Raw genomic sequence first — 27,333 nt, forward strand, 5'->3', positions numbered from 1 at the left:
GATTAGTTCACAAAACGATTTCTAGCTTCAAACTGCTTTCAGTAATTGATCTATTGCCCATCTATTACTCAATTTAAGCTTTAAAATCTACTGACCCGTGAAACCTTTTGCTTTCTGACCTCTTTAATCTTCACACAGCAACTCGAGCTGCAATTACACAGTTTATTTTGAGAAAATTCAATTTACAAAAGACTTTAATGTCTCAATTCCTCCACTGCTCAGCGAAAGCCACACCCAGAAAAATCGTTGCTCGATTCTAAAGAATTTAATTGCATTTTTTTACGTGTTGCCTTTAGCAGCTCAGCGAATAAAACTGAGACACATTTGTTCAACATTTTCTTGGCCAGCACTAAATCAACTGGAGTTTGTGCCCAGGGGGTGGAAGGGAACTTGGGGCGACACACACAAAGCAGCCGCGAAGTTCGATCAGTGTGACATTTTCTGACATTTAAATTGAACATTTAAGGGGCAAGCGACCGCCCACTCGTCGTGGGAAGCGATCAGACGAGGCGACTGAGGCGATACATCTTAAAATGGGTCACAAATTGCTTCGCTTGTCTAAAATCAAAAGTTCTTTACATAAATTATTGTTTCAGGCCTCTGAGAAAGTGTAACCTAAATAAGAAGGCAGGTTGCAATCAGCAGGAGTCGCGGCAACGCCTGTTGTCCTACTTATGCAATCGCACTTTCCAAAAAATAAAACAAAAATATGTATTTATATGCTGCAGGCGGTGCAGGGCCAGCCCCAGTTTCAATCGTGTAATCGAACAATCGATAAATCGACCATTGGCCATCCCCAGCGCCTGGAGCCAAAAGACAAATACTGGAATTATCGCATATTGCGAGTTGCTCTTCGACTTGGATTTATTTGCACTTTGCATTTTGCATTTGGGGCCAACAGCCAAAGGCAGTACAATTTGGTCAAACAATAATGTATATCTGTATATATGTGTGCACTGTGGTAAAGAAAACTACAGTAACAGCTCCATGAGCATGGACGGACAAAGCAATTAGCGTTGGCCATTTATGGTCTGAGCTCGAGAGGTGGAAAACTGCGAAAACTTTTCATCTGGGTGGCTTAAGAACCGTTACGCAACATTCGTTTTTCTTTTTGTTAGTTTTTTGTTTTTCTTTTCTTCAGTTGTTTTGCTGTTGTTGTCGTCGTCGACTCAACGTGCGATCTGGCTGCACAGATAAAGTGAACAATTTATGATGCCGCTAATCACCGGCGTGCCTCGGGGATGACTCTTCAAGTTGAGCAGAGTTTGCAGTTATTATGTGCTAACTGATAATGATTATCCTGCTAGACGCGATCGCAAGACATAAGTTGAATGGCATTTGAAAGCCTTCAGGCTGCTGCCAGACTAGTTGATTAGAAAGATATCAAAGAATATAATCGCTCTGTGGTTGAGCCTGAGAAAGGCATGTTTGAACAAGTAAAAGCTGGTTCGCTAACTGGCATAGATCGTAGATTTGGCATAACTTTGTTGTTCATAAACCCGATCATTATCGAGTTGAGTGGATCAGTCAGCTAAATGGATGCTGTGCAAGAAAGCAGCAATTAATAATATCTGAGATTGTCAGATGAACTTCTTTTATTGAGTACAGTAAGCTAGAACTTAGCGTCGACTTGTCATCGACCCTGATCTAAACTGAAACTAGAACTGAATATCTTACAACAACAAAACAATTTAAATATTGTTCTTTAATGATCTCTATTCGTTTTAAGCGTTTCTAAGGAATATTCTTTATATTTCCTAAACAAATTTCACTTCAATTTCTATGAATTTACTTACTTTTCCTCATTTAAGACATCGATTAACCATAATAGCCTTGAAATTCCTTACTGGGATCAATTATTATTGATTCCTTTTGAGATGCCATTAAGGAACTTTCATTTGTGTTGAATTGTATGTAATGAGATTGGCAGATCGATTGAAAAGATTCGCGCTGGTAAGCTGAGAAGGAAAGTAAAACCCATCCTAGCATCAGCAACAGTCATCAGTCATCAGTCAGATCGATATTAAGATAGGCATTGCAGCTCCAATACAATGACGCTTGATTATGTAATGATCTGTGGCTGCAACAGTCTGCCCTCTATCCCTCTCTGTCTCTGTGGCAACGCCTTTGGCTATCTTGGGTGGGGCCAAGGAATGGGAATGGGGCAGCTGCAGCTGCTGTTGCTTGTCCACTTCAACGCCTGATGCGCCGCGTGTCCAGGAAATGAGGTGAATGCCTTCTTAGTGGCAAATGCGGCAATCGGAACCAGCGCACAAACAGAAGAAGCAGCAGCAAAAAAACGAAGAAGATAAAGAGGGAGCAGCAAAAGGCAGCTGAAGAGCCAACAGCAGGCAAAGGCAGCAAAGTCCAAGCAGCGAAATCGATATTATTTCAGGGACGTAGCTTCTGACAGTCTGAGTTTATGCAGTTGGCACTTCCACTTATGTTTTGCAGCAGCAGCATTGGGCGCTGCTTACGTATACCCTGTAACCACATTGATGGAGTGGTTTTTGTAGGCAGAATGTTTGCGCATTACCGAAGACCTTAAGAGGGGTATAGGGTATCTGCTAGTCAATCAGTTTTCAATTTGTAATCGTTTGTTTTCGTTCGTCTGTCTTCTGTCGGTTTCAGTTTCTCTGCGTGCTACATGCGGTTCCAATTTTGTGCTCATTCGGCCATTGAGCGCGTATTGGTAGAGCTGGTCGATGGAGGGGATTCAGAGGTTGCTGGTGGTGGTTAAGGGGGTGCAGCAATGATTAGTGACAAACAACATTGGTGGGTGACTCACTTGGCAGAACATTTGCCGGCACATATGTGTGAAGCTGAGTGTGTGTAAGTGCCTCTGTGTGTTCGAGCAGGCCACGTGAAGCCACATCAATCCATCAGCCGACTTAAAAACGTGTCGCCTCCCTGCCACCAATAGCATAACAACAACAACTTATTTAAACTATTAGAAATCGTATACAAGAACTATATAGAGTATGCATATGTGTAAATGATTCTCAATAAATCATAATTAAATGAATTGAATTAAAACATTTATCGTTAAGATAGTTATATAATCTGTCACAGTGTAACTGTAACATACTAAGCATTTGAAGTCAATAATTTGTTATCTAGACAACAACTATCTATTGGCGTGTTATCTATATCAAGTTAAGTAAATAAATATTGTATTGATGATGGCTTTTATAGAGTTAGTCTTCAATATCGATTGATAGATCTACAGTCTAATCATAGAGCTGAAAATAGTTGAGAAGTGAATAGTTGATAGTAAGTGAATTTTAAGTAGTAAATCTGTAATATAGTAAGCCAACACAGATCAGATTGATCTACACTCGCTGCTTATGTAGCTGAGTAACTTTAAAAATGTGTGAAGAAAGATAATGAATCTATTAGGTTATGAATAACTTCAATAGGAAGTCCAAAGAACTTTTCCAATGCTTTAATAGGTATAATAAAGTCCCTTCAGATAACTAATAGTCCAATAGTCAAACTAAACCAGTTACTTTATAACTGTAAGAAACTAAACGGCATGAATGTAATTCCTTTCCAACTAAAACGGAGTAAACTCAATATCAAAACGGTTTTACTTAAACTATTTTATCACTCTGCAAATCGACTGTCTCGAACTGCTATACCCCATTAAAGGTAATGATTTGTGCACAGGGTATACGCATTGGCCAAGTGTCTTAAAAGTGTCAATAAATTGTTGACTGTGTCACGTTTCGTGTGTGTTTTTGTGGCTTGCTGGCAACTGACTTATAGCCACGTCGTATTGCCAGTTTCTTCTCGTTGCTGCAGTTAGCTTTTGCTTATCTGCAGCATGTTTTAATGAGTTTTCATGTTCTTAACTATGGACAAACTGTAAATTAATGTCGGTGCAAAGCATTTGCCAGGCAGCAAACCAAACCAATTTAACATTTAAGCCATCAATTCGAATACACAAATAACACAAGCATCAAAATTGGAACTACCAAACCGCAAGGCTTAGACCAAGTCAACCGCCGACAAGTCGACACGACAGTCAACCGACGTCTTACCTACGATCTTTACTTTTAGCGAATTCGTCAATTGTCACATTAATAAGTTTTTGCGAATACTTAAGCTCAATTTATGTTTACGTTTTGGCTTGATTTATGCCGCGAAACCGGGCAAAAGCAATTGACATAAGCGAGAAATAGAGGTTAAGTGACTTTTTGGGTTGGGTTCCACGCTTATCGAAACCCAAAGCCAAAATTAGTCTGACTGCAACAGATATTTACAGATGCACATTTGGGTCAAGTAGGGATTAGAAGTTATGAACATGTAGAAGTGCTCTAGTGAGTGAGTGCCCGACTAGGCAATACCCCGAACCCCATTAAATCAGTCTAAGTTTCTTTTCTTTCAACTTAATATTTACTTGAAATTATCTGCATTTTCTTCCAGGTATGTAAATCATAATAAAATGATGAATAGCATGCTTCAAAGAGCACTTGAAGTTAAATGGGGTCACATGAGGTCTTTATGTTTGACACACCTAGTTGGGTAAGTGCGATCAAACAGCTCGAAACGTTTTTATTCCAGGAAATGCAGGCGCGGCAAACCAGAAACAAGCAACAAGTGGCGCCAACTGTTGAACTCACTGTCTCTGCCCCCTTCTCTCTCTCTCACTATCTCTCCGTACCTCCCTCTTTCTTTTGATCTGCCTCTTTCACCAGTCACAATTTCTTCTGCACACCTTGCACTGATTTCCATGGCTTTAATTACCAAAGTGGAAGACCAACTTGGTCAGCGCCATTGGCCCACATTTGGCGGCTGCTGTGTGTGTGACTGTGTATGTGTCTGTGCCCCAGAGCAATGCGTTGTTGACGCTGAAAGTGCGTGAAGTGCCGTTGATTACCATAGACGACAGTGGTACACGCCCTGCTGACACCTTAACGCCCCAAACTTTCCGCCTCAAAGTAAAATATTTGCGCATGTTTTCAAGTCTTCAGAGGCGAATGCTGAGCTAGATTTTCTCTTCTTAAATATTTGATTAACATTCTTCAATTAAGTTAGTCGATTAGTCTGTTAGTCGATTAGTATGTTTGAATATTTCCACTTATTTTCCGTGAAAGTAGGTGAAAGACATATCCTACGTATTATATTAGCTTTATTTATTTATTTTATATCTGAATACCTTGTATTGTCAGTTTTTATAGTATTTCTTTTGCATTTTGTTTGACTTCCACGTATTTTCAGCCATTATGAGCGGAAGTCATTTCCAATGAGATACAGTTTCGCTAGATTGTCAGGGTATTCCAGAGTCGTGTCGTTAAACTCCCACTTGAACTGCGAGTTGAGTTGAATCCACTTGATCGACAAGTGTTAATTATGCGCACGTTCGTTGTGCAGATCAGCGAAAGAAGAAGCAGAAGAAGAAATGCCGGATATGCGTTTGACTATCGTATGATAAATGAATGATAATCGTATTCAGATTGCGACGTTTCGTCAGTTTTACGACTTTTGGCCAAGTTTGGATTTTGAGGAAGCATAAATTGTGAGCTCTCGCAATGCAGTTGTCTATGCGATTGTATATGCAAATCTAACTAGTGGGAGTCATAAATAATTTTTCCACTGTTGCAAGTTGGAAACGGAAAAAGTGAAGAGAAAGAGAAAACTCAAATTGATTTCAATCGAAGTCGACGCTGACTTTGTTATCAGAGTTTCAGTTGCCAACATTGGGTCAGTTTGAACAACGTAGAGCTCACAATCGGAATTCTTTTAAACTATTTTATTTTTCGTAAAAGTCTAGAAACAAAGAAATCGAACTCTTTTTTTTTTATTCATTTCGATGGCCGATGATGATGAGATTCAATTTGATGCTGTTGATTCGGGTGCATCGAAGACGTTTCCCATGCAATGTTCGGCATTGCGTAAAAATGGATTCGTCATGCTGAAGGGACGTCCGTGTAAAATCGTGGATATGTCCACCTCGAAGACTGGAAAGCATGGGCATGCCAAGGTCCATCTGGTCGGCATCGATATATTCACACAGAAGAAGTACGAGGACATTTGCCCCTCGACCCACAACATGGATGTGCCGCACGTGAAGCGCGAAGACTATCAGCTGACCGATATCAGCGATGATGGATTTGTTACCCTAATGTCCGATAATGGGGAGATCCGTGAGGATCTCAAGGTGCCCGAAGGAGACTTAGGCGGCCTTCTACGCCAAGAATTTGGAGAGGGTAAAGATCTATTGTGCACCGTATTGGCTGCCTGTGGCGAGGAGTGTGTCATTGCTACCAAGGCCAATGCGGGACTCGACAAATAAGAAGTCTTTGGAGTATGTGTTGAAGAAAGGGAAAAAACAGAACTTAGGCTAAGAAATATGTATGAATTTATAAAGCACTATTGCAATAAAAAGCAAAGAATGAAGAATACAATATATAATATTTAGGAAGATGCTAGATGTTGAAATTGAAGCAATGGGAAAAATAGTTTGATAATAGATTTAAAAAGAGGGGTTTATACAATATATGAAGCAGATTTACAGAGCTCAAGGTATTTCCTAGTCGGGCACTCCCTACTAGAGCTACTGTAATAAGTCTCTTAAATTGTCAAAATGAGTTATACTAATTAGATTTTTATCAGCATCTATTATCATATTTGCAGGGTCTTTCATTTACCACTCTTAAAATGATGAATGACAAGAATAATGAATGCTGATCTTCATTTTATATATATATATATTGATCTTTTTTCTGTCATGGTATCACGTGATTCGTTTAAGTGAACTTCAAAGCAACAAATTTTAGGCCCGCATGGAAGTCTTGGCTCATTTATCATATGAAAAGCCAAAGCATAATTTAATCGTCTTTATCAAATTAATGAGATCTCATTAGGTGGACGCGCCCAATCGTCGTTGCCCCGTCGATGCAACGTTTATCAATTCGTTGTGGGCTTAGATCTTCTAACCTTCTTCTATAAGAGGTCAACAGCATTGTTTTTGAGGGCTTCTCACGTGTGTGGGGCTCATCAAGTGTTGCTAATTACAGATGGATGGATTCTCTTGTCTAACTACAGTTCAATGGCCAAGTCTACCTGGTCTACCTAGTTTGTTGACCACCTGAGCAAACAATTATACGCCATTTGTAGCATTCATTTCGTTAAATGTCGAGTTCCATTTGCAATTTCATTAATTTTGTTTAGACGAATGTTGGCTTGTCGTTTTGGTGGAAATATTTGCCGCTTGCTATACCCTGTACGAATAAGAAAAGTGGGGGATATTGGGAGAGGTATAGAGAAAGATGCAAGAGACAATGCAGGCTGCTGCCTGTATTACTCCATCTATTCACAGGGTATGAGCTTTGTCCATCACTCTCTCATTACGCCTACTAGTTTTGGCGCTGACTGTTGTGGCGTCTTGCTGGCGGCGACGTCTGTTTGCTGCAGCATCGCATTGCTCCACCTTTTGCTGCCGTCGACGTCGCGTCGTCTCCTTCATTTTGCTCAATTGACAGGCAGTTGCTGTGGCTGCCGCATTGCTTCCTTGTTTGCCAATTGCATTGGCAACCGACTAAATGCATAATATTTGCATAGACCCCGAGGACTGCGTTCAATTGTGAATATACTCACTCACACTCACTCGCACAGTCTGTGATTCATTCATTGCGACAGTCATTCATTCAAATTTTCAAATTTCGTTGCTGTTGTCTGTTTTGCCTGCCAATTTGACATTTCTGTCAAACTGTCACCGTTTACCCTTCTCTGTGTGGGTGTGTTAGCTGGTTTTCCAGCAGTGCGTGGCTTTTCAGTCAATATAAGCCTCACTTGTGCGCCCCGCCCCCCTTCAGCAATTGAGCACGTTGTCAAGTCTGTTAACAAATGCAATAAATTTGTTGTTAATACAATTTAATACGACTTGTGAGTCTGAGATTTGCCCAAAAGGATTTCGTTACATAGCAGCAGCGGCAGCCGCTCCCCTAAAAAATTATGCCATGGGAATGAATTGAAAATTTGCTGATGATGTCATAAGGCGCCAAGAACTTGGACTGAAATTCAATTAGTTGCCAAAGAAATAAAACAAAAACATAAAAAAGTATCAAATTATGAATAACAAACGAAAAGGCATGAAACCCATGCGGCGGGGGCGTCTGTGAAACCCGCATCGATTCTATGAGTCGAGTCTGAGAAATGTTTTCCAACTTTGGCATATGTGAGAAATGTGTAGCTTGGGGTAGAGGCGGCATTTTGGGATTGCTAAGCAATGAATAAATAAAGGCATTATCGTTTAGCTATGCTTCGACGGCAGGAAGGGTGATTGTTGCTTTACCCAACTAATTGTTAAGCTTGATTGATAAATGTTTGTTCAATTGCTTAAATAGTTGGAATTTGTGTGGGCTTGAAGCATGATTGAGAGAGAGTGTGAGACAGCTGGAGAGGGAGAGGGCAAAGATAGATATTAAGCATGAGAGGAAGCTATGCAACACAGCTTCCTCTCTTACCTAATATATATATTAACATAAGCTTTGTCTTAGATTGATAGGAATAGTGGGAACTTATGAGTTCTTAAATAGGTTGTTATTGAGAGAGAAAAGAAGAAGACTGCTTTAATAGCGAGAGAGTGACGTGGAGAGGAAGAGAAAGATATTACCTAAGATAATATAGATATTCACATAGAGAGCAAGAAGCAGACAGAGAGAGATTGCTTGAATAGTGGAACTGTGTTTAGGGTTAAAGCATTACAGATCGGGAGCGAGCAATAGAAATGGATTGGGAAAGGAGATCATAGATACAAAGAGGGAGGTAGAGAGAGAGAGAGATTGGTTAATTAGTTGGAACACAGATAGAGAGGGACAAACCGAGAAGGTAGCTATATAAAGAGATATATATTATAGAGATCTAAGATAGAAAGGTAAATCGGTAGCTTAAATAGTTGCAATAAGTGCTGGCTTAAAGAGATTAACTATGATAAAAGATATATAGATACAGATAGAGCTCTTAGATACATAGTATAAAGGCAGATCGAGGGAGCACGCTCTTCATTTCTCAGACAAACTCGCTTTAAGCTGCTTTTCCGTTTGTCTTGACAGCTGCATTAAAATCAACTTAACTGTGCACCACGGCAGCTCCCGCCCTAGCTTTATAAAGCCTGCATAAACTGCCAACTAATTGTTATTGATTTTGGCTTTGCATGCGGCGCATTGTAAATAACGTAGATGCATAAACCCCAACCCGGAAAAACCCGAGGTATTCTACAAACTATGCCCATGGACTTGGCTGTCTGCCGAGCATTTCATATTTCAAGTGCAGCGGCATAGGCAGGCATTTCTTATCGCTATGACAACAACAACAACAGTGTTGGAGCGTGGGTGTGGGTTAGGCATAGAATCTCCATTACGGCAGAGTCTAAGCTTCAGCTGCACTTGACCTCCGGCCTGAGCTGCAAACGCTGTCTGCCGCTTTAACTGACAGTGCCTGCTGTCAGTCAATCAACGGGAAAAACTGCACCATGCGGAGTTTTACCCTCGCATATGAAGCTATCTATCTATCCAAAACTAATTACACGCTTTAATATGTCGGCTGGGCGTTCGGGGCGTGGCCATTATTCAGCAACTTTTTTGTCTTCTGTGTCTGCAGGGTGTGGAGGGGAGGGAGAATGGGCGTGAATGCGTGCATCATGCAGTCATGGATACACTTTTTACCGTTATTTAAACATATACAAAAAGCAAATGCAAGCGACATTGATGTTTATCTAACGGTCACTGGTAAACAGTGGCACCCGCCTTCGTACCCACGCCCTGTTTTCAATTAGAACTTTTCTTTGTCGTGTGTTAAGCGTGGACAGTGACAGTTGCATGTTTTAATTACTCAATTTGTGTTGATATAAATATTTCTATATCGATATAACTTTCTATTCTGTTAAATCGATAAATGGAAAGTCATCGGTTTTTGAGTAATTGATAGATAGATAGCTTTAAGAGTGCTTTTTTTTTGTAATGGGAATTGTAATTGGGAAGGAGTTAAGTGAGAGCCGGTCAGACGCCATAAAGTATATATTCATATATACCAGCTCTGTCAAGCTGAGTCGATCTACCCAGCCATAGTTGCCATGGCAACTCCCAGGGTATCTGCTAGTCGAACATTTGCCTCTTGACCAATCTTGCACATGTGTTTAATATATAATCTGCGGCTTAATCGTTCTAGATATCAAGGTCTTGCCTTTTCCCATTGAATACTTCCGATAAATGCAATATGTTGCAGCTGGAACTTGAGTTTTATGATATATGAGCTAAGTTCATTCAGCTTTTTCTCGACTGTGACTTGGCTGGGCGAAGTGTTAATGATGAAACGGCGATTTTGTGTGTGATTCGAAGATAGGCATTAAATTAATTTAGTGCCGCTGTCTTTTAATTAATTGCCGCTTGCAAGACACCTTTGTGACTTGGAAGTCTGAAGTCTTCAGTTTCGCGTTGCGTGAGGCAATTAAAGAGATTTATGTGTCAAGTCTCCACCCTCTCTTTGCAGGGCCTGGCTAACGGATGCGTGCGTGTCTCGGGCCAAATGGGTTAAAGAAACAAGTGTGTATATAGGCTTCGCACCAGATAACCGAGAGATATACGTACGTATATAAGGCAGGGAATTGAAGCTGAACTGGGAAATGGGGTCATTGGAAAGTTGAGTTATATTTCTTCGTTTATTTTGGGGTTTTTTTTTTATCAGCATGAGTTGAGAAATGTTTGGCTTGTGGGCTGACAGGTAATCTTAAATAACTCGTCTGTGACCACAGAGGTGTTGATGAATGCAGTAAAACATTGGGCTTTCAGCAGGTGCTAGAATAGAGAACTATTGTGTAGAAGAAGACAATGAGAGGTAGAGAGAGAGAGGTGACTAGTTTAGACTTTATTGTATGCTAAGTGAGGGTGTATAACTGGTCAGTTTGAGTTAATATACAGGATTATGCTAATTACTAATTATAAAATGGATAGATTAAACGAAGGGTGTCGTCGGATAGCCAGGGAATGTAGATGCTTTCCAAGTCTGTCTAGGTAGTCAATGACTGTATTTGGAAATTTCTTTGAGGGCTTTTGCTATGTTTGGGTCTCTATGTCTGAGTAGATTACGAACGATTCATAGCCGTTGTATTATGGATGTGCTGCATTTCGGATGTAGTTTCCCATTAGTGTGTACAAAAGCTTCAAATGAGACTTACAAGTCGTTTGTACAGTAGCAATTCGTTATTAAGGGTCAGTTTGGAATTCTGTCTGAGTAACCAGTTTAATATCCAAAAAGCGTTCCACATGAGAGTAATTATGTACTGAGCGCTTCCTTAAATTAGAGTCGAGATGGCCACGAGTAATGGTTCCATATATATATATATCATTTGGTACAATGTGTTTAATCTGAAATAGGCCAAGAAGAACTACAAGTAAACCACATATGTCTGCCTTTATTCTTATAAGAAAACCAGAACTATTTCTGTTTTATGTAAATTTAAACCTTTAATATCATTTATCTCAGCATTAAGCACATTTTATGCACCGCACATATCGCATTACGGCAGTAAGAACGATCTACAACTCATTACACTACAACTTAGCTTAATGCTAAGGTCAAGCCAGGTAGTTAGATTCCACGAACCAAGGTGTTGGCCTCTATATAACGCTAGGGTTCTCTACTATGCGCCTTTTGGCTGCGTGTCTTGTTTCTTTTTTAAAGCCAAGTCAAGCCAAGCCCGTTAAAAATTGTTCAGCGATTATGCGGGGCAGTTTGGTAATGAATTTTTTGTTCAAACGACATTTTTGATGAGCTTTTTTGTAGAAAGAGAAGCAAACAAGAAAGAGATAAAGAAAAAACACAAATAAAATTCATATGCTAAGTGCGTGCCAAACGGAACGACCCTGAGCGAGGGAGCCCGATGCGTTTGTATTTGTAATATATAAAAATGATATTGGGTAACAGTCGAACAAATATTAAATGATGTAGGGGTAGGGAGGAGGGTAGGGGGAGCGACTGGCAATCGACTCGTAAATCAAATTGCAGCATTTAACGAGGCAACTTGTGGACCGGACCGAACCGAACTAAAGCGAGGCTGTGTGGACTTCGAAGTGGCATCCACTCGACCACGCTCCACTGGCACTCGACAAGGGAACTGCACGCGTTTTAATTGCAAACTGTGTGAGGACAGATCGGGGAGGGCGGTAAAAGAGATAGCAAAAGGCCCAGCGTGCATTCGTGTCGGTGTGTGCATGTGTGGAGGCGTGCATGCCCCCTATGGAGCAGAAGTAAGACGAGGGGGAGAAGAGGAGTCATGCAGCGTAAATAAAAAACTTGCGTGCCGTAAACAAAGTTGCGACAGTTAAACGGAAAGTGCAGTGGCAATACAATAACGGAGGTTAACTGAATGGATGGGCAGGGACGGGGGCAAGTTGACAGGCTATAAAACACAATTGAAGCGCCACATGAAAAAGAATTGAAAAAGCAGAAGCCGAGCAGGCGGGGGCGCTCTGTTGGCTGTCGGCGCATAGAGTTGAAGTCTCCATTAGGCGCTTGCGCATGTGTCATTGCGTGGGCTTGCCTAGAGGCAGATATAAGCACAAAGACAGAGAGGGAAAGAGAGTGAGTGAGTGAGTGAGAGTGAGAGTAAGTGAGAAAGGCAGTGAAATTCTTCTATTATTCAGGCGACTTTTATCGCCATTTGCATCCTTAGCTTTATAGTTTTTGTTGTTCAGTTGATTATTGCCCGCCGCTAACCAAGCCCAAAAAGGAAATTCATTTTCACTGACCAACTTTTGGCATACGTTTTTGCTATGTGGGAAAGCCAAAGCAGGAAAGGTTTTTTTGTGTGTGCGTGCATTTCCCCTCCAGGTTTTTCAAGTTTGTTTTTCTTTTATTATTTTTCTACCTACATTAAATTGAAAAGTTTTTGTTTATTTTACATCAAGTATTTTGCTGTTTGTTGTTGGCATTTTCAAACTGGTTTCTGGCCAATTGAGACATAACTGTAGTTTAATACACATTAACATTTTCCTTGGGAATTATGTCAGTCGGCTGCACTGGGAGTTTCCTTAAAGAGAGTTGAGCTGATGAGAGATGTGTGTAGTGGGTTGGGGGATGCTTTGGATGTTATTGTTTGTAAATTTTGCGAAAGATATCTTATGGAATATGTATATGGGGAAATTATGGGAATATGAAAAGTAGACTACGCCTTGAGTGGGATTTGCCTATAATAAATTGATATTTAGGTTATTCAATGTGAATTAATTTGAGTGTTGAATAGGGAATTGAGTGGCTATAGAACACAGATTTAAATTTGTTTTTAATTAATACTGAAGTTGAAGCATTGGAAAAATGCTTTAAGTGGAATCAACAGAATTTTGCATTATATATTTTATAATGTAAACTTTGTTAACTGAAGCTAAAGTATAAACAGAAACCAATATAGATATATATAAACTTTAAGCTAATATTAAAATATTAAAGGTTATGCTGTTGTGTTACTCAAGACTATTAGTAAAATATTTCCAACTAAGCTTTAAGAGCTATGACTTGACATTAAAATTTGTAAGCTGCCTAAAAGGTTTATGCAGTATATCCGCCATGGATAGATAAAATCTTTTATTGCTTATCTTCTTTAAGCAGATATTAAAGCTGGAAGCTCAATTTTAAAAGCTACCAACTACTCGTTTGATTAATGGGCCATCTGCTTGCACTTCCGTGAAGCATTGCAAAAGGTTTTCCTCCTTTGATCACATTCCATGCTAATCATTCGCTGTTCCTGCACTTGCCCGCCTTTAAATGAGCAGCTTGTAAAATTGCAGCAGACGGCGAGGCTGTCAAATTAATTAAATGGCCTGTAAATGCAGCAATAGCAACAGCAACAGCACAGAAATAACAACAATCATCAGCTACTTCAGCTTCAAGTCATGATATCGCTTAAAAACGTCATTAACATTAACATTAGGCTAACCCCCAGACGATAGACTTTTCACCTTGGCCCCAACTGCAATTTACCAATAACAACTGCGAACGATAAAGACGGAAAATCAACTCATTAAACTAGCAAGACGGCAAAGTGGGAGAAAGAGAGAGAGAGAGTGAGAGAGTCTGAAGTAGAGAGTGGAGGAAACTGGCAGTCAAATCAATGCGGGTGTTGTCTTCATAGTCCGACTCCACATTCACTTGTCTCCATGAGTGAAAAAAAAAACAGAAGCAAATGAAAAACGGAATGCGGAGGCGGAGTTCGAGTTGCAGTTGCAGTTGTAGTCGGCAGTCGGGAGTCGGCAGTCGGCAGTCTGTAGTCTGCAGGCTGAACAGGCGTCAGTGGCTACTGTCTGCTGTCCGCTTGGCTGTGCTGTCTCTGTTGTCTGGTCTCTGGTCAACGCTGTCGGCTCTGACAACGAATGTGAAATGTGATTTTAGTTTACATTTTTTATATACCCTCAAATTTGTGGCATCGTGATTGGGTCTAGTGTATGTAACGAACAGTTAGTTTCAATAGCTGAGTTGACCTAGCGAACTAGGGAATTTGAATTTGAGATGATAGCTCAAGTTTCTTTTAGCTTTTCCTTAAGAATTTTTAGTTTTTCAAGAAATTTATGTGAAAATTTGTGAGTTTAACGAACTTCGAAATTATTTTGAGATGCTTTAGCATCATACATATCTAGTATAAACATATCTAACATGTTTGTTTTATTTATATAATTTAAATATAATATTTTTAAACATTAATTTGCCTTTCGCAGGGTATCGGTTAGCCAGGAGCTCTCGCTCAGCGCTCTCTTGTTTTATCTATTATAATTTTTTTAGTTTTATTTTGGGCTGTAACAATTTGGCTCTCTGTGAGCTGTTTTCCATTAGCGAAAATGAAATTTATATCATGTAATTTAGTAGACAGCGAACTCCCACGTAATCCGACAGCGCCTAGCTACCAAAAAAAAAGAGGTAAGAAAAAATATACCCATTGACATTTCCAGCATTGGGAAAGTCAGTCACACAGAGAAAACTTCCGAATGTAGTTGATATAGGCAGACCCCAACATAATTCATCATCTCAAGTTCTTTACACATGACGTTGACTTACTTTTCCAGCCTACCTGCAACATTTTAACTGCTTCTAACGGTGTTTTTTTGTTAGTCGTTCTCACATTTTCACCTGCTGGCCATGCAATTTCTCCCATCAGTTTTGGCGCATAGCCCAAAAAGTCTTGACAAATTAATAAACAAGCCGTCAAGCGAGCTGGTCAACACTGTCCAACAACTTTGCAACTACTCTATGTACATGGTATACATGGTATGAATGCCCCCTCCCCACCCTCCTCTCTCTCTTTCCTCCCTCTCTCACCTCTGTAAATCATCTAATTGCCATTTGTCAGCCTCGCGGCGTTTTTAGCAAATTGCATTCTTAATGGAGTCTGCCTGGCCCCAAGCTGCAAAATTTCTATGCAAATGACGCGTCTGTGTGTACGTGTGTGTGTGTGAGGCGAAAATATTGTTGCTAAAATTGTTAGCTTTGAACTTTGGTAGTGCAATAAATTGTGGAATTTTTTAATCAGTATAAAATATGAGAAAAATTATATTCTAGATAAAATAATCAGAGCAAATTTTGCAGTCTCATATTTCTTTTATTTTTCTTTTATGCTGTGTTCTTAAGCCGTTCATGGTATGTAGCTAGTTGGTCTGTTGGAAATATTAGTAAATGTAGAATGATATGGAATGCCTTAAGATTAACATATATCATTCAGATTATATTATATTATTATTATTATAAAGTAATTTATAGCTAATACTATATCTATTTGATAACATGTTTCATTATTGAAACTATTCCATTTTATTCTATTCTTAATTCAACATTTGGTTAATATATATTCATATATAACTTGAATCACTGAGATCCTCTTGGTTCCCCTCAGCTTCCTCCTTACTTTATCTTATTGCTTTTTGCAATTATTTGATTTTTACTTCATTATTGTTTGCCAAGTCATTATAAAGCACTTGATTCCAATCAACGTTGATTAGTATAAAGCAAAGTGTTTTGGCCTTAAATATTAATATATTTTTTTGTATGTAGTTTTTATTGCATTTTCACTTTCAATCAACTCCTTTTTGGGCCTTGTTTAACTGTCATTAGCAAATGCTTATAATAACTTCAACTTTCAATTGCTATTCCGATTGGAGTCTTGAAGACATGCCACATGGAATGCTTTTTTCTTTCTTTTCATTTATGAATATTTCGTTAGCTTAATTACTTGACAATTAACAATGCAAATTGCAGAGAAACGCCACCTGGCGGCCGGTCGTTGAACGTCGTTTCGACACGCAATTTCAAAACTAACAACAATAAAGACAACAACAACCAAAAAATATCCCAAATACCATTGAGTTAAATATTAAACATATGTAGACAAACATTTTGCTTGTTTGATTGTTGTTGTTGTTGTTGCAATTGTTTTTGTTGTAATAATAATGTGTTAAATTTTCACGTGGAGCATATTTTGGAATATTTATCGCTGCTGCAGCTGAAAGACCGCCCACTATTTTCCAACGTTCACAAGCGTTGTCTAATTAAAATGCAAAAGCAAATGTTTACGACTTTTGTTCAGCTAATTTAGGGGTAACTACAACAAAAGCAACAACAACAGCAACGGGTACAACAACAACTGTTTGCCTAAGGCCAAAAGCGAGGCGGCGCCATCCAAACTTAGCTGTGGCACGCGATGACCGCGAATTTTTTTTTTTTTTTGGCCAAAGCTAAAGGCAAACTTTGCATGTTAGAAGACCATAAAGAGCCAACGCCAAACGTTGACAGTGCCACAGAGTCCAGCTACGACACATTGACATTCAGTTTGTTTTTGGAGGGGAATGACACATGGTGCATGCCACATGTATCTAGTAGCAGGCAGACAGGCAGCTGTTCCTGTTTAGGTTTCGCTTTCGTTTGTCTAAATGTTAGAGATTCGTCTGCGAGATTATCTCATTTAATAAGGATGCAATTGAAATATGTTTGAAGTGGTTCAAATTTAGCTTAGTTTTAGATTAGATAATTAATGGACGAAGAAGGCAATAGAGATCATTTTTTTTAAATAAAGCTTTTAGATATAGATATATGTGAGAAAATAGGGGTTTTTTAAGTTAAAAATATATTCAATATTTAAGTAAATGTTGAATTTAACGTCTACCTCGTCTGAGTGTGAGTGTTCAAATATTCCTAGAACTTAGTGTTGAAAGCTAACTATTGACAGCTTTAATAATTACACTGATAACGAATGATTATCAAACTGTGACCATAAAGAATTCAGTCCATAAGTTTGTGGCCATAGAACATTTGTCATAAGATTCTAACTATAAAATTCCGACTAAAACACTTTTCAAATATCAAATTACTCGCTTTCCAACTTTGTTATTGTTTGTTTATTGCTAATAATTAGATTAACAGCATTACTTAAATTTCAATAAGCTATATATTAGTCACAGCTTTAGCCTTTAGTTTTAAGAGCAGCAGTCAGCGTCCAAAGTTGTACTGGGAGAAGGCAAATTCAATTTTAAAAGACTACCTTCATAAGATTCTTATGGAAAATCTATCTAACATAAGAATCTTATGAGTGTGCTCTATAGTCACATACTTATGATGCAATTACTTATAACTATTCGATTTATAGTCCAATTCTGATAATCATTGCTTTCAAGATGTGAAACTGCGACGGCAGAGTACAATTTGTAGTCACAGCTTGAAAGAGATCTGATTACTTGATAACTGATTGAGAAACATAAATATTTTCAATTTATAAAATGCAATTATATTATTGATATTTGTAGAGAGTTATAACTCGAGATTTCATTGCTAGAAAGCAATTTCTTTAGATTAATTCTCTTTCTTGATAACTTTTTATAATTGTATTTTGTATAAATTGTATTTTGCTTTTACCAATTGCTTTCTTTCTTCTATCTCTCTCTCTTTCTCTTCTCACATAGACTCAAACATATTTCCTATTTGGTAGCTCGGGATTTTCTATTCACATAGCTGTTCCAGCTGTTCGCATGTGCTTGGCTCAATCAGATGAAGCTTAACCCCTATGATTATTAGAGATTACCTGCATTTGAGTCGGAGGCCAGGCGCTCATTGGCACGTTTCACCTGGCCCAGTGCCTTTTTTTGAAGCCAGAGTTCAATGTGAAAGTGCGAGTGCGATCGCAAGCTTGTGTGCCTCCTAGATACTTGCAACAACAACAACGACGACAGCGAAATGCATATTTTTGGTGCAGTTGATTTTTGCCTGAATGTGGCTGCCAGCTGGCCTGGCCCGGCCTGACCGGGTTGGCATACAATGCGAGATCTTTCGTTGGCCACCTGAGGCGATGTCGGCCTGTTGCATGTCATTTTCTGACCGGTATCTCAATAATTCATACGCAATTGTATTGAACAATAAATTAATCACACGAACGAAAGCCGAGCCGACACACCAGATAAAACGTCATAAACAATGCCCAAACACACACAGCTGTATCTAAGGAGCCAAATAAGATACATATGTATCCAAACACTAGACACGCATTTGCAAATGAATAAATATTGAAAAGAAATGAAAGAAGAAAATAACGTTAAGCGGGAAATTAAAAGGCAATTTTCCAAAGCAGATAAAACAAAGATCGAACGTGTTTTTATTTCTTGTACGTTTTTTATTTCGTTTCTACCAGTGCAAAAGTCAATTAATCATTAAAGAAAATACTGTGTTCAATGTGCATGTCGAGGTTGTTACGTCGCTGTTGTTGTTGTTGTTGCAATTGCAGCTTGTGTCTTGTGGCACAGGAAACATCGACCGGCGTGTTTGTTGTGTTTAAAGTAAAAGTAAGCAAAAAGAAGCCGCGACAATCTGCAAACGTTGTACAATTAGAGAAACATTTCACAGATGCCATTAGCCAAATTCCAGCAAGTGGCTCAAATTCACCAGCGACTTGGCTGGTCTGCCCCATCAGTTCCTGCCGCCCTTCCCTGCCAACCCAGTTGTGCGTAGTTTCTATCCAGACTCTAGACTGCCCCAATGGTGAGCTCATGGATCAGTCAATCTGTCCAGCAGTCAATCATTCAATCAGGCAAACAAAAAATGGTTGCTTTCATGTCCAGTTTATGGCTCACACGCCTTGACGAGGACTTTTACGTAATCAGTCGACCTAAAAAAGCAAAATCACAAAACAATTTTTATGCGTTTAATTTTTCAAGGAAAAAAACTGGATTTTTTTTTTGCTGACAGATGAGAGTTTTTAAAATTTAAGTTAAAAACAAAAAATGTATAAATTAGGAAATGTTTCTCTAAAAAAATAGAAAAAAAATATGTTAAATATTTCAAATAGAAAAAAAGATAAAAATATAAGAAAATGTTAAATATAAAAATATAAAATTCTATAAATATAAAAAATATTATTGTTACTTAAAATATAAAGTGAGATTCATTGTTCTAAAGTTATATACGAATGCTTTAATTAAATATCAAAATTTTTAATGATAACATATATACTTTATGATAATGAAGCCTTTGTGCATCGTCTTAAAAAAACGTATAAAAATTTAAAACGTATATATGAATTAAACTGAAAACTGGGAAATTAGAGTAGGAACTTTAAAGTTCTTATGTAATTCTATAAGGCGATGTATAGCTATTCATATATATTACTATAATTTTGCAGTCGAAGCTTGTATCCAACTTTATTTAGGATAGACCAGATAATCAGTTAGAAAGCTAAAATAATTCAAGAGTTATATCTACAAGTTGAGCTTCAAGTTATTTCAATCGAAACTTATTGGTCAATAAAATTTGTAGATAAAGCTGATAGTTAAACTCTCATTTGATTCACTTGAGATGAGTTAGCAATTTGACTTGCCTATCTGCCTTGCTGCCTTGCTCTGCCATATGTTGTCTACTTTATGGCTGCAAAGAAATCGAAAGTGTATTGATGCCAAACAAATCAGTCATCTAATTGTTGCATGTTTTTATAACTTGACACACACACGCGCACAGCATGGTGTGATTTTAATTGAACCGAGCAAAAGTAGCGAAAACCCAGCAGTTGGAGCTTGCCTACTGTGGCAACGTTAATAAAGCTGTAAACATATCAATTACAGACATTTCAATGCTTTTGCCATGGCCCAATTATGCGGCTAATATGACGCGATCTCTTTCTCTCTCTCTCTCTCTCTTCCAACATCTAACTCTTGCTTTTCTCTTGAGATCTTCCGCTACCCACTACCCATTTGCTATTGTTTTCATTAAATGAAGAAAGAAAGAAAAAACATTCCACCGCCGCAATGACAACTTGAAGATTTATCTATGGCTCCATTGACAGCTATACGAAGAGAGGCAGACGTCAAACTCCAAAACCAAAGTCGTCTCTAGAGGGTTGAGGGAGGCGTAAGGAGGGGCCGACTACTGTTCGGCTACCTGCCTCGCTCTCTCTCTGCCTCTTTTTCGCTCTGCCACTGGCTGAGTCACTTTTTCTTTCTCAACTTGTCGCCTGCCATTTTATCAAACGAATCTGTGGCATTTCATTTGCTTCTTCAGCCCACACATCTGCCGACGATTCGTACACATACACACACAGGCACACACATATACATACTTCAGTTGCAACTGCAACTTCAAGAGTCGTCAATGAGAAGTCCACAGATATTTTATCTATGAGTTGTCTCTAGCTGTTATACCCTGTAAGCATTGAATATGAATATGATGAGGAGTATATAAGTGTAGCTCTACTTGAGTCTATAGTATAAATTATAGATTCTTGTGTATAATGAAGTTTTCGGAAGCAGAAATATATATCACAATAGAGATTTTTGATTTGAGAGCGCTTACCAAAGAGGGAGAGAAGAGACAAGAAACTCGCCCTGGCTATGGTGAAAAGTACTCATGCTTCATTGCAGGGTATATTCTAGCCGTGCATCTACCTATGCTCACTCATGTGTATTGTTATTGCTTTAGACTTTCGTTTGGCCTGTGAGTTGCGTTGCGTCTTCTACGATTGTCTCCCGTACGTTTCAGTCGTTCCTGAAAGTGAATCTCAAATATTTCTTGATTATGTGCTCCTCGCCAGCGATGAAGGCAAAAGCAGCCACAGAATTCGCATATCGCATGCGCGATTCAATGCAATGTAACAAGGTCATGTGAGAGAGTTGCCCAACTAACAATGTCCCCTCCCCTCCTCTCCCCACGTCAGTTGCCTGCCCTGCCCTGCCTCTGCCTCTGCCTCTGCCTCTGCTGTGCTCAGCTTTGTTGCAGTTCGTATCTCTCCAGCATCTTTTGGCTCATTTGCTGTTTTGGCTCTTGCATTGGTTTTTATATTGTTGTTGTAAGTTGTTTTTATTTTATTTTATTTGTGTTGCCAACGCATTTCACTTTCTACTGCATTTCGAATGCATTTTTTTCTGCTGCTGCTGCCGCTGCTGCTAGCGACGACAAGTGGGCCGAAATCGACAAACGCTTTGACTTTTCTTCTTGACGCTTTTCACTTTCATTAGCGCACTTTTGGCATTTCCTTTTACCATATTGCTATTGCCATTGCCATTGCCATTGCCATTGCCTTTTGCCTGTTTGCCTTTTAGCATACTTTTTTAACTGACCATGAAATCTCGTATTCATTTCCCTCATTCTGCATCCACTTCACACTTATATCACTTGACAGGGCTGCAGAGTCTTCTGTCAGCTTCTTGATATCCAAGTTTTATTTGTCAACCTGTCAACTTTTTGATGATATCCAAGTTTTATGTGCCAGTCGAGCTGTTGCACTCTGTGTTGTTTGTTTGTGCTCAGGCAGCCAAAAATAAGTGGAATTTCTTTCTTTTTGCTCACACTTGACGCTTGCCACAGCTGTTATTCTGTCATTGTCGCGTTTGGTTCCGCGTTCTGCTGCAGTCAGCGAACGGATTGAATTTCATTCTGTTTATTTGAACCTTAGTTGAGAGATATGAGATTGCATTGTTTCAAATGTTGCTGTGCCTGTGAAAGCTGAGCACTGATTATGCAGTAGAATAAGGTGAGGGGTGAGGTGAGGGGTACGTGTCTAGAAGCTTGGCTGAGATCGGAGCGCTAAAAAGTGCTTAGATTTTTAGATACAAATAATTAACCTTAGAGATTGGTTTACACAAAAATTTTTCTTTTTCTTCGAATTTCATAATACATCAAATAATTCTGCACAATTTTATATGATGATATATTCTTTCTATTAATTTAGATTACTGTAGAAACCACAGTATTTCCAACTCTCCAGAACCTGGGCAAACCAGATCTACAATATAAAGAGATCAACTCCAACACGATCTAAAGTTAAGCACGTCAAAAATTTACATAGTCAAAATGAGATCTCGTTATCCACGTAACTTCATCTCTTAAGGATTATATTTATATTTATTTCTTCATAAAATTTATACAAATGCCATTTAAAACATGCAGAGCTCAACTTGATTTTTAATATTTTTATTAAATTACTTTTTTATTAATTAATGATTTTTATTTTTTTCATTAATTGATATTCAACTATATGCTGACTAATTTAAGCTTAGCTCTGCAAAATTTCCATTTATTAGTTTAGTAATTGATTTCATATATATTTAATTATCAATTTTCATTCAATCTTCCGGCTAATCTCTTTTTAATAGCCAATTTGGTTGGAAGAGCTCTTATGACGCCTTCAGTAATTAATTGATTGAAGAGCCCAGCAAGAGCTATTGAATGCCACACACACCTGAAATTCCCACATACGCGCTGCATACGCACTGCCTACGATTTCTTTTTACCAATATATATGTATATATAAATTGCCCGCATATATCAAATCTGTTATGTCAAATCTTTAAGATGTCAGGCCTGCTGAATATAAGCTGAGAATTGTTGCTGATTTTTCCTGCGCGCCTTGTCTTTAGTCTCCCCCAATCATACGGTTAACTTGGCTGGGAAAGGGAGCCAATTATCGCCCGAAGATGTTGACGTCGTCGAATTGGCCATTACGAGTTGGCAGCCAACTCTGGCCAATTGCTGTTTGACCGCTGACGATCGACGGCGATGGCGATTGTGCCCATTTCCGACTTCAACTTGACCACGGCGCACACAGCTAACTAAAGCGAGAGTGCTAAGGCTAGATAGACAGAAAGAGCCAGGTAGTAAGAGACTGAGAGAGAGAGAGGGGGGCGGCTATAGTTGGTGTTGCCAAAGTAAATCGACTTTGATTTGTTTTGCCCGCGCGTTGTTCGTGCAAAATTTCGCTGGGATTTCAGTTTTATTGGCCATTTGAACAATGAAATGGGCATTACAACTATTTCTTAGCTTTGAATTGTAGCAGATCAAATCGATTTCGATCTATTTAGAGTTTTTAGTATGCTTTTCACAGTTTTATTATTCAGTTTAATTGTTATTTAACTCTGACGTTTGTAAGCAATAACAATAGGATTACGTAAAATGATTCAATTATATGTGAAATACGATTTATTTAGATTATAGAGATAACCAAGAGACCAGCTTCAGGCGAAAACTATAACACACTACTACCCATACCATCTTTATCCTTTATGTTTAATTGTATCTTCATAAAGCAAACTGTATTATATTGTGATTTAGTCTATAAATCCATATTATAGGCTAACATATAAATTACAACTCAAATATCATACTAACTTTACTAAACCATGAGGCTTCATATATCAACTCAATTATAGAGACTAAGAATCCTTCCAAATAAGAACGGCGAGAGTATTTAAGCTTCGTCGTGCAGTTCCTTGTTCGTCTCCATTTTTTTTTTGTCTTACAAATTGGCCGTAAATGATATTTTCACAACTCGCATCGATCGCGTTGGCCCCGTTGCTGTTGCACGCGCCGGCCCCCCGCCCCCAGCACTGCCTGCTGCACGCCCCCTGCGATCGTCGACAAGTGAGAGAGTTCGCTGGGGTTAATATGGCCAATAAATTGTTATTGGCGAGTTGTTGCTGATTTCTGGCCTCGCTGATGCTTTATGGGCCATATTTTTTTTGGCCATGTTTTGGGGTCGATTTTGGGTTTTGCTTTGTGTTTTTTTTTTGGCCTAACGGCTAACGACGAAAGAAATATTGAAATTTGCAGGCAAATTGTTTTCAATTTAATCGACTTGCCGGGCATTTTTCATGCTGGAGTGCAAATATAATTAATGATAATGAATTGCTATGGCCAACGGAGCTAAGCTGAGCTTTGCATTTCTCCCCCGCCCACAACGAGAGGAAAAGCCAAGGAAAACTTTAAACTAAAGCAATGAAAATTATTTAGCGGCAAGCAAATGTCGTGCGACGTTTTCTTTTGAGGAATTATGTTTATTTTTGTTGCAGTTGCTGTTGCTGTTGTGGGAGTTGGAATTACATTTTTTTTGTTTTTGGCGGAGATTGAGGTTGATTTATCATTCGAGCGAAAGGTTGCCATAAAAATGTTGCTAAACAAATGTTGACGCAGCAGCCAATGGGTAAAAGTTTTTCATTTTATGGCTTAGTTTCTGCCAGCATTCGCCTGGCTGGCGGCTGAGCATTATGCAATTGGGGCCTAGGCCCAGGCCAAGTGCTAATAAAATCACGTTAACAATTTTAGTTTGTTGTCATTTGGCCTCAGCATGTTTCCGCTCCATTCGATTTTCATTTGCACACATTTTCACATAATCTTTGCATATTTGTTTTCAATTTTATCTTTTTAACACGCATTTCACGCTTTTCTCATTGCAGAAAGTGAATTGAAAGGCATCCGACAACATTTGCTTTGGAGTGGAGCCAGCAACAACTGCAGCCGCAACAGCAACAACCACGTTTTGGTCACTTTTCACACTTGGAGTTAATGTGAGTTTGGTTAACTTTGTAATTTGTTTTTAATACAGCTCTTGTCCGTGGAAACAATGGCGTTAAGCCAGCCAGCCAGCTAGCTAGTGGCCAAAGCGATAATGATGTTTGCATTGATGCACAATGCACTTGACATTGAAATAGGTTAACTGAAAAAGCTGTATTTGTTGGCGTTAAATGGGTATTTGGGTCAAGGAAAATTAAATGGGGTTTTCGGAGTTGAAAAATGTGTGTCTATTGACGAGCAGCTTTGTCGAAAGAGCGGGAACTGAGCTGTGTACCTCGTATAACTCTGTTTCACCTGCGTCTGTATACCCAATAGAAGGATCTTTCTCATTCCGCTTGTTGACTCTCGTCTGGCGTAGTTTTGTCTCTCTCTCTCTCTCTCTCTCTCTCTCTCTCTCTCTCTCTCTCTCTCTTCCTTTCTTTCTAACTTCCTTACTCTGGATATCTCTTCCTTCCTCTCCATGTTAGATACTTCATTATCTTTCTATTAATAGTTTTCTCTGCTCAGCTCAACCTATCTCTTTCTATATCTCTCTTCTCTTTCTCTTTCTGTTTAAATTTAGCTCCCCCGTCTGTTCCACATATCTCTTTCTTTATTCTTTCTGTCTTACTCTACCTCACTATTTCTATCTTTACCAACTATAAATCTCCATCCACCTCTCTTTCCCTGCCTGTATGTCTACCCATTTCAGTCCAACTCTTTCGCTTCTAAGTAGGTAACAAAGCTTTTCTGCCCGTTTGTCATCTTTAGAAGCTGCCAAGTCTGCCTCAAGTCAATTGTTTTTCGTCTAGCTCTTAGGCTTTCCCAATTCGTATTTTCCAGCTGCCCCCATAGAGACATTCCAGCAGTAGCCTAATCAGCTCTGTCGCTCGTTTTCTGTTCCATAATTTATGCTCGCCTGCCTAGAGACCGCTAATTTGGTAGCTTGTTTTGGACTTAGTTTCGGGAGTTATTTACAGCCGCGCCACCTGTCGTCGGTTCATAACAAACGACTTCCCTTACGGACAGTCGGACAGGCGGACAGGCGGACAGCGAGACAGCGAGGCGGGGCCACACTGTGTCTGCTACTCACTAGCTGGTTTTTCTTAGCCCATTTTTAAATAGATTCCAGAATAAATGGCAACTTGTTCGAACCACGAAAACACGACACATTTATCATGAGTGGAAAATGTGGAACCACAAAATGTGTTTATAAATTGTACAGACAAATTTGCTGGCTGGTCAACTAAGAGACAAAAAACTTGGCGATTAGCAAGCAGTTAGCAGAAAAAGGAGGTAGGAGAAGAGGGGGTGTGGCTGGGTGGCGCTGGCTGTAGCAGTCAGGTGCTCGTTTTGGGGCGTCTGTTTGCATGTGTTCAACATTTGTCCACGTTGCTCGATAACTTTCGTTTTTCTGCTACATGTGGGTCTGCCATGGGGCCAATTCTCTAATTGCTCTGCACCAACAGCTAACAGCTATCAGCTGAAAAACAGAAAAATGAAAAACAAAAAAAAAATATTTAAAAAAAAAGCGCTCCTTTTGTTTCTGTTTGTGGCGCCCGCCAGGCCCCCCGTCTGCTGCGCTATCGGTGGCTTTTCTTGCTCTGCTCTGTGTCCATGTTCCATGTCGCCATATAACGTCGGCCAGCCACCTTCCCACCTTTTTGGTTACAAATATTTTTACAGTCTGTAAGTCGCCTTTGGTGCCTTTTTATTTTATTTTTGCATGTTGCTGCATGTGTGGCAGGGGCCGGCGCAAGGCGGTCATGAGCCACGAACGACTGTGGGCCTAAGAATTCGCAATGTTTTCATTTTCAGTTGACATTTGCCACATGTTTTTCTTCTTTTAGCTGAGACACCCTAGACTAAATGTGTTAGCTTATAAGGTAGTTTGAATTAGAAAGCAATCAAATATCAATCCAACTACAGACAATAGTCAAGTGTCTTAGTATGTTTCCTCCCTTTCTTCCGCTCAGCTCATTGCTCAATCTCTTCCACCTTATAGTAATTCCTGTTCCAAATTCAAATTCCTTCTAGTCCCTCTCCTTTTCGTTGTGTTCATTCGCTTCTCTTTGTGTCTGTTCATAATTTCTTTAAAGATTCTCTTCTGCCTTTGGCCCCTATGGCTTCTCCCACTTCTCTGTATACATAGTGTATTTATTGATGCATTATGGCTTCAAACTCTGCTATACCCTACTATTTAAGAGGATCCTTCTGCGGTCACCTTCTCTACATCTCCTACTGCTTCCCCTTCCTCTTCTACTTCAGCTCCAATGTTGACCAAAAACTAGCTCGAGCGACCACAAATAGTGAAAAAAATTAACAATTCATTGTCTTTGTTGGCCGCTTCGCCTCCCTTGGCAGCATTGATGCTCTGGTTATCTAGGTGGGCCACAAGTTGTTGTCGTCGTCGTTCGTTTGTGGTCGCTTTGTGGCTGAGGTTGACATGCCGCTTGAACCCACTAAAAATACCCTGCAACTAGCCCCCCGACTTGCAAAAGGTTTCCTGTGATTGCACGGCATTTGGAATCGTGTACATTGCGGTTGTTG

General features: G+C 39.3%; 2 protein-coding genes across 2 annotated transcripts in view; both read left to right on the plus strand.

Moving 5' to 3' along the window:
- LOC111601126 overlaps nt 1–27,333 on the plus strand; it is a 153,057-nt gene that overhangs the window by 9,913 nt on the left and 115,811 nt on the right. The window contains exon 2 of the mRNA XM_030225782.1: nt 24,687–24,797. The gene's annotated coding sequence lies outside the window, so the exon portion shown is untranslated. The remainder of the gene's footprint in view (nt 1–24,686; nt 24,798–27,333) is intronic.
- LOC111601124 (eukaryotic translation initiation factor 5A-like) lies at nt 5,707–6,402 on the plus strand. The gene has a single exon (XM_023317578.2). It carries the CDS (start codon nt 5,816–5,818, stop codon nt 6,296–6,298), a length of 483 nt encoding a protein of 160 aa, XP_023173346.1. The 5' UTR covers nt 5,707–5,815; the 3' UTR covers nt 6,299–6,402.

Source organism: Drosophila hydei, unplaced genomic scaffold, assembly GCF_003285905.1.
Source record: "Drosophila hydei strain 15085-1641.00,03,60 unplaced genomic scaffold, DhydRS2 tig00008140-arrow-arrow-pilon, whole genome shotgun sequence".
Taxonomy (NCBI): domain Eukaryota; kingdom Metazoa; phylum Arthropoda; class Insecta; order Diptera; family Drosophilidae; genus Drosophila; species Drosophila hydei.

Bases quoted from the DNA above. Each gene is read 5' to 3' on its own strand.
- LOC111601124 (XM_023317578.2), top strand. From the start codon at position 5,816: ATGGCCGATGATGATGAGATTCAATTTGATGCTGTTGATTCGGGTGCA.